The 7890-nt window shown below is 45.5% G+C and overlaps 1 protein-coding gene across 4 annotated transcripts in view; it reads left to right on the forward strand.

The window, feature by feature from the left end:
* Positions 1-6: 6 nt before the first annotated feature.
* The window catches only part of RAB11FIP3 (RAB11 family interacting protein 3), a 115580-nt gene continuing 107696 nt past the window's right edge, over positions 7-7890 (forward strand). For all 4 annotated transcript variants that reach the window (XM_019648738.1, XM_019648740.1, XM_019648739.1 and 1 more), the window contains exon 1: positions 7-671. In XM_019648738.1, the coding sequence (XP_019504283.1) occupies positions 60-671 (612 nt within the window). In that variant the 5' untranslated portion in view covers positions 7-59. The remainder of the gene's footprint in view (positions 672-7890) is intronic.

A 7890-nucleotide genomic window follows, 5' to 3' on the forward strand; every position in this document is an offset into this window, starting at 1 on the left:
CCGCGCGGCCCGCCGCACCACTGGCCTCGCGGGCCCGCGCCGCGGCCGGGGGCGCGTCCATGAAGATGGAGCCGGGCCGGCCCGCCTCCCCCGCGGGCGGTCCGGGCCCTGACCCGGAGCCTGGCGGGCCTGACGGGCCAGGGGCCGCTCCTACGCCTGCCGACCCCGCCCCGCGCCCGGGGCTCTGTCCGCAGGACGCTGCGGCCGGCCTGAGCGCCTGGGGGGCTCCGGGAGCCTCTTGCCTGCTGCCGGACCAGAGCGCCTACCCGGACTCCGAACCTGACCCCGACCCTGACCGGCAGCTGCCAGAACTCGGCCCGCTTTTCCCCTGGACTGAAGAGGCGGAGGACTATGGCTCCCCAAGTTGCCCGGAGAGCCCGTCTCTCCACGCGCAGGATTTCAGCCATAGCCTCCACAGGAGGAGCGAGGTCGATTTCTTCCCTTCCTTCCCTTCACCCACTGTGGGCGAGTTGACGCTGGAGGTGGGTCCCGGGGATGCGGACCGGCCCTCGGACTTAAGCCAGAACTGTCCCTTCACGAGCGAACCCGCGGGGTGTCCGGAGGACGGCCCCCGCCTCCGAGCCGTGTTCGATGCCCTGGACGGGGACGGGGACGGCTTCGTCCGCATCGAGGACTTCGTCCAGTTCGCTACGGTCTACGGGGCAGAACAGGTAACCCGGCGAGCGCACCCGAGCCCGCAGCGTGGGAGCTTGGCCCTGCGCGCCTCCCCTGGGCCCACGCGGCCCGCGGTGTTTGGGGAATGCACGGTTAGGACCAGTTATCCCGCGAGTTCTTTTTATTTATTCACTTCTACCCTCACCTCTGGTTGAATTTCACTAAATCTCCCCTTCCTCCTTTGAAGAGGTTCTATTCTAGGGCGTCAGTTTCTTTCCATGTGCCCCCGACCCCCGATCTCCCGTGTCACACGAGCTGGATCATTCCTAAACCGAAGGGAGTTTCTGCCCCCCGACCCCCCCCCCCCCCGCCTGATAGAAGGTGCCCCCTGAATGTAGGTTTCTCCAACTGAGGGGCCAGATCTGGCTTGGCTGAAATATTATAATTCACTCCTTGAGTCCGCAAGCCAGGCTGTGCTTGGTGGCGTAAGATCATGCTAATGACCTTTTTGGCATATGTTCTCCGTAGACTCATCTTTTATTGCCTGAGAGACAGTGAAGGCTAAAAATTTTCACTTCGGTACCTTCTGTGCAGAAAGGAAGGGAATGTATCCCGGAGGGAGGGGTGATCCATGAATACAAACTCGAGCAGAACTCCATCAGGCCACCTCCACTGATGGTAGGGAAGGTGAGACACACAGACAGGCAACCACCGAAGGCACAGGTGCTGTGTGGCGCCAGGGGGAGGGGGGTCCCAGGCAGCCGCGGCTCTGAGAGAGGGTGGGCCTCAAGTTCCAGCCCTCCCCTCTCTATCTCAATACTTGTGAAAGTTTAGGTGGAGACCACAGCAAGGCTGTGTGTCTTCTAATAACTTGGTAGACATCAAATAGATTACTGGTGTTCACTTTTACATGTTTTGTAGGAAATCCCTAAAATGCTGATCTCGTTTTTGTGTTTTATTGACTTCTCACACATGCACACGTTTGTTAAGTGGGTGTTCAAGTGCATATGCATGTTTAAGCCAAGAGACCTTTAAGAAAAGAGGTAAAATTGACACTTGGCTATTAAAGGTGTCAGTCACAACATTAAGAACTTTTATAAGGGATTCCTGTTCCCCCTGCCCAGCATTCAGTGTCCCTTGAGCTGTCAGTGTAAAGTACTGGGTCCCCCCCGGAGTCAGGCCTCCTTGTTGAGTTTTCAACCCAGGAAGATGTTCACCCCTTTGTGAGCATCAGCCTAATGCTTGTGTTTAGCTCAGGGTTGCAAGACTTTGCTCAGGATGGGTCTCTTATCTCTTAGTCTAATGGGCAGAGAGATAAAAGAGATAATTGCCTGTATGGTTAGCATGATTGGTGGTTCAGGGTCTTTGTTGCTTTTCTGTCTTGTTCCTGGGCCAGAGAACACCTTGGGCATCCTTGGTTGTTGTTTTGGCTAGTGTGATGTTTTCTCTCCAGACATACCCCTCTTCTCATTACACCAAAGATATTATGAAAGTAACGCATTTGTTCTCATTTGTTTTCACTGGATCATCACCACCTTTCTCTGAGGTGGTAAGTAGGCAAGCAGGCTTCACTCCACTTTAGAGGTTAGAATAGAAGCTGGGAGCCCACAAAGGTGAACTAACATTCCCGAGGCCCCACAAATTGTCAGTGCTAGAATAGGGACTAGAGCTAGGTCTGTTGGCTCATAACCTTTAAATGGCACTCAACTTATTAGATTTTGTGGCTCAAAATATTCCCACCCAAGTTTCATCTTATTGACTTCCATAAAATCCTTTCCATTTGAGAAACACCTTTTGTTGTGACTGTCCTTGTTAATCACAGTGGGAAAAACTTTGGGTTGCCATCTGGAGCTGAGCTTTCTTGTCATCACAAAGTAGAAAGGAGTCAAAATTCTTTGCTCTGATAGCTCCTGGTGGAATTTTAAGTTTGGTAGGAAGGCCCGGATGACTCAGGGTTTGGTGGAGATGGGCGAGTGTGGAGCCATCTGTGGCATTGCCCATTCCATCTGCCCTCCCAGGCGGCTCAGGAAGAAGCAGTGTCAGACTGGATCTAAATACCTGGACTTAAGGGAGCTCCCTGAAATGGTGGAGAAGAGAGCTCCTGTTTTGGAGCAGATAATTTACAGGGTAATGAAAGGTTGACTGACTTTTGTGTCTGTGTAAGTGTTGTTATCCTTTATTATGACTCAGGCTTGCTTTTTCCAAGTTAGTTGTCAGAGGGCTATATTATAGAGGAGCAAAGCAAAGAAAAGAAATATTCTCTGATAGCGAAGTGATTTAGAGAAAAGTGAAGAATTCCATCTCATGATGAATAGTTTTAAACTTACATGAAAAGTCTTGAACCTATACAAAAGGAGAGAGAATAGTCTAGTGGTTCCCCTCTCCACCCTTCAGCCATTGCTCAGTTTCAACAATCTTATTTCTTTTGTAAACTCCCCGACCGCACATTATTTTTGAAGCATCTATCTGACATATCATTGCATTCATAAATATTTCAGTGTATATCTCTAAAAGATAAAAATCCTTTTTAAAACATTCATGATTCTTTAAAAACCCTAGAAACAGTTCAGATCAGAATAACAGCAGTAAAGACCATTAAGTTTTTGTACTTTCCACCTTGAGATTTCAAAATATTGAGTGGGTGAGACTCTTTAGGCTGGTCACATTACTGTTTTTAATAATAGCAACTAGATTATCTTGATTATTGTGAAATTTTCAAAGGTGGCATGTTCAGTATCTTTTTATGGAACCTGTTTATGAAGGAAGCATTTTAAATCATTTAAGCGCTGTATCTGCATTTTTAATAGAAACAGCTCCCATTTATAATACAGATGGCTTTTGTGTCCCTCTTTCTTCAGCAGTGTCATGGTGTGTTTGGATCTGATTACATCATCTGGTGCTAGATCAGGTGTGGTGTAATATAACACAGTGTTAGTAGGAATCAGCAGAGGAAAGGAGAAAGGATACAGTGGAGCTTTCTGGTTGAAACAGGACTTGAGAGTCAGATGCGTCCAGGCACCAGTTGTGAACTTGGAATAGGTTATTTTTAACAGCCTTGACCATGTCTGCAGATTCCTCATTGACATGACCCCCTTCATCCTGAAAGGACCCGTACAAAATGCAGTTACTACTAACTCATTGTGAAGCAGAAATTGTAAAATACATTCTAAGAGTCTTGTGAGAAAGGATTGGTCTATTTTGGTTTTATTTTTCAAAGGAATTACTTGTAAAGATTATCTTCACATGTTGTTATTACATTCACTTAAGCATTTACATTTTGATACATTCACTTAAGCATTTACATTTCGATAGACCGTGATCTTTTCTGGAGAACCCTACCTGAAGAAGTCTCGAATGCCCTTCGGTCACCTTGTAGGCACTGTCTGTCCGCTTCAGTGCGATACCTGCCTAAGTAGGCTGCTGAAGGAAGTGTTGCCACGCAGAAGGCCTCCCTGCTTTTCATTCCTGCAACTCTGCTGGTGGGAGTTAGAAGTTCCTAGGGACATTTGGCTGTACCTTGTAGTTGCTTCAGGGTCCTTTCAAGTTTCTACCCTCGCCTTGAATTTGAATGTGTTTGAGCCTGTCTGTGTGTGCAAGGGAGAGAGAAGGAGTACGTGGTAGAGCAGGTCATATGGGAGCTGGTGTGTGAGAGGGACTGAACGTGTGAGAGAGAGCAGGTGCATGTGGGAGCTTCTGTGGGGTGTGTGAGGGGTGTGTGTGTGTGTGTGTGTGTGTGTGTGTGTGTGTGTGTNTTTTTTTTTAACTTTATTGGGGAACATAGTGTTTTTCCAGGACCCATCAGCTCCAAGTCCAGTCACCGTCTTTAATCTAGTTGCTGAGGGCACAGCTCACTGACCCAGGTGGGGATGGAACCCGCAACTTTGTTGTTCAGAACACACGCTCTAATCAACTGAGCCACCTGGCTGCCCCTGTCTGTCTTTTAAGTAAATGGATGTCACGGGTATAGCTAAATTTCTACCTTTCACCCCTTTCTTCTTCTGTCCCCCTCAATATAATTCCCATGCTTGTTTTGGTATTTTTACTACACATAGAGGTGTTTGAAAACAATAGATTCATCGAGGATGTGGTTTTAAACTCTACAAAAATAACATTACACATTATCTGTTCTGTAATTTGCTTTTTCACTTGTTTTAGAAGTCTGCCCACTTTGATGTGGTTCATTCATTGAATCTGCTACATAGTATTCCATCACAACAGACTCCACCTCAGCCATTCAGCAGCCTCTTCATGGAACTATGAAAACCAGGGCTGTGTGAACACCCTTTCCTGTCTCCACAGGGACCTGTGCACACGTCAGTCTGGAAGGTACAGAAGTGGAAGTGCTGGGTTGAAGGGCACACAGACCTTCCTTCAGCTGTATCAATAATATGAATCCCCACACTGCTGGGATCAGACTTAATTTTTACTCTGATTCAGGCCAAATGCTGTCTTTACTCATTTCCTTGAGAACCATTGAGGTTCAGCATCTTTTATATATGTTTATTGGCCACTTGAGTTTCCTCCTCTGGAAATGCTAATTCATATCCATTGCTCATTTTTGTACTGGGTTGCTGTTTTACTTTTTTTTTTAAACCTTGAAACAATTTATTAAGTTGCTTCCTGTTCTTTTACTGTTTTTGTTTTGTTTTGTTTAATTGGGGAACAGTGCATTTTTCTAGGACCCATCAGCTCCAAGTCAAGTAGTTGCTTCAATCTAGTTGTGGAGGGCGCATCTCAGCGGCCCATGTGAGGATCAAACTGGCAACCTTGGTGTTATGAGCACTGCGCTCTTATCAAGTGAGCTAACTGGCTGCCCCCCTCTTTTACTGGCTTTTGAGGAATTCTTTGCGTATTCTGGAAACAAATCCTTTGTCAGTTACATCTGTTCTAAATCACTTCCCAGTTGCTATGGACTGAACTGTGTACCCCAAATTCATGAATTGAAGCCCTAGCCCTCAATGTGATGGTATTTGGAGATGGGGCCTTTGGAAGGTAATTAGGGTTAGATGAGCTTATATGGGTGGGGCTCTAACGATGGGATTTATACCAAGAGGAAGACAGAGAAATACCTCCCCTTGCCAAGCGAGGACTCACCTAGAAGGAGGCCCTCACTACATGCCAGGAAGGGAACTGCCACCAGGAACAGAATTTACCATCGTCTGATCTGGGACTTCCCAGCCTCCAGAATTGTGAAAACTAAATGTCTGTTGTTTAAGCCACCCAGTCCATGGTATTTGGTTATAGCAGTGTGAGCAAACTGACACCAGTCTATGATGTGTCTTTTGTCTAACAGAAAGCTAATTAAGAAAATTTTTACTCAAGTATAATTTACATACAGTAAAATTCACCCTTTGTAGTGTGTAGTTCTGTGAGTTTTGACAAACACATACAATTATAAAACCACCATTACAATCAAGATATAGAACAGTTCCTTCACTCCAACAAATTCCCCTCTCTCCCAGCCCCCACCAATTTGATTTGAGTCCCTGTACTTTTGGAAGGCTCAAGTTTTAATGTATTTAAATTTAAATCGTTATTTTCTTTAATGGTTTGTGATTTTTATTCTTGTGTAAGAAATTTTCCTCTCCAAGGTCATAAGTATATTTTCTAATGTCTTCTAGAAGTTTTAAAGTTTTACTTTCCACGTTTATGACTTTGTAATTATTTTTGTATCTGATGTGACATAGGGATCTAGTTATGAAGTTTTTGTACAGATAACTGATACCAGCTATGGAATAGTCCATGCTTTTTTTTTTTTTTTTTTTAGCTGAGCCATCCTGCNTCTTAAAAAAAAAAAAAAAAGTAAATAGGGGCCAGCCGAGTGGTGCATTGGTTAAGAGCTGGCTTGGGACACCAGCTCTGAGCCCCAGGTTTGGATCCCACATGAGGGCCAGTGACACTGCCCTCTACAGCTAAGATGGTGAACAACAGCTCGACCTGGAACTGGGCTGCCGTGAGTCCGCCGGCGACAGCATAGGCTGCAGCCCCTGCTGCGGTGGGCTGCCATAAACTACCGTGTGTGGCCGGCAGCCAGCATGAGCGGCCAGCAGCCGGTGTGAGCTGCCAAGAGCCGCCATGAGCGGCCTTCCAGAGGCCGGCGACCGATCTGCCTCATCCAGGAAGAGCGCAATGATCACAATACCAACATGGGCCAGTGAAGCGACGTCCTTCACAACTAGACTGAAGAACAAAAGGACAGCAACTTGTCTGTTCCCCCTTCCCGATTCCCCAACACTGTTCCCTCCCCCAATTCCCCAATAAAATCTTGGAAAAAAAAAATAATACCAGTAAGCAAAATTAGAAAAATAAGAATCAGTATGATCCCACCATCCAGAGATAACTAAGTATATAATATGTAGATTAAAATACATATATAATAAATGCTTCCTTGTACAAAAAAATGGTATGATTTCCATGTCTGTTGTTTGGAACCTGCCCTTGGACCTGTTTTTTGAAATTGACGATCTCATATCAGGTGTATACTTTTAGGGAAACCTAAGGTTTACTGGCCCCCAGGAAGATTCAGAATAATTAGAGATTATTCCAGGGTAGGGTCTGACATATAGGACAAATTTAATTCCATGCAGACTATATGGACATAATTATAAAGAGAACCAAGTGCATGGGTTGCTTCCCTTCTAAACACTTATTATTTTTTTAAATTGGGGAACTGTGTGTTTTTCCAGGACACATGAGCTCCAAGTCAAGTAGTTGCCCCAATCTAGTTGTGGAGGGCACAGCTCAGTGGCCCATGTGGGGGTTCAACCGGCAACCTTGGTGTTGTGAGCACTGCGCTCTAACCAACTGAGCTAACCGGCCACCCCCTAAACACTTATTTCGTTTAAATTCTGGAAACGGTCTAAACATTAGTTATAATTGAAATATTAGACAAAGGATTAGGCATCCACTGAAGACTATTATGTGGCCCTTAAAAGCGATGATTACAAAGCCTCTAATGTAATTTGGATTAGCGCTTTTTATATAAGTGAAGAGAGTGGTATGCTAAATTGATTGTTTGTATACATGTGCCGTGATTATAACTATGTAAAAATTATGTGAAAAAACTCTTGAGGGAAATATTAACAATTATTTTTAGTTGTGTGTGTGTGTGTTGGGGAAGATGTATTTGTAGGAGGGGTTCTGTTCCATTACTGATTTTAATTTTTTTTTTTTTTTTTTTCTGAGCCATCCTGCCACCTGTTGGCAGCTCAGCGGCTGCTCAGCTCGGGCTGGACTCGAACCGCTGTTTACTGATTTTAATTTTAATAATTTTGA

This window comes from Hipposideros armiger, unplaced genomic scaffold, assembly GCF_001890085.2.
Source record: "Hipposideros armiger isolate ML-2016 unplaced genomic scaffold, ASM189008v1 scaffold_126, whole genome shotgun sequence".
Lineage (NCBI taxonomy): Eukaryota > Metazoa > Chordata > Mammalia > Chiroptera > Hipposideridae > Hipposideros > Hipposideros armiger.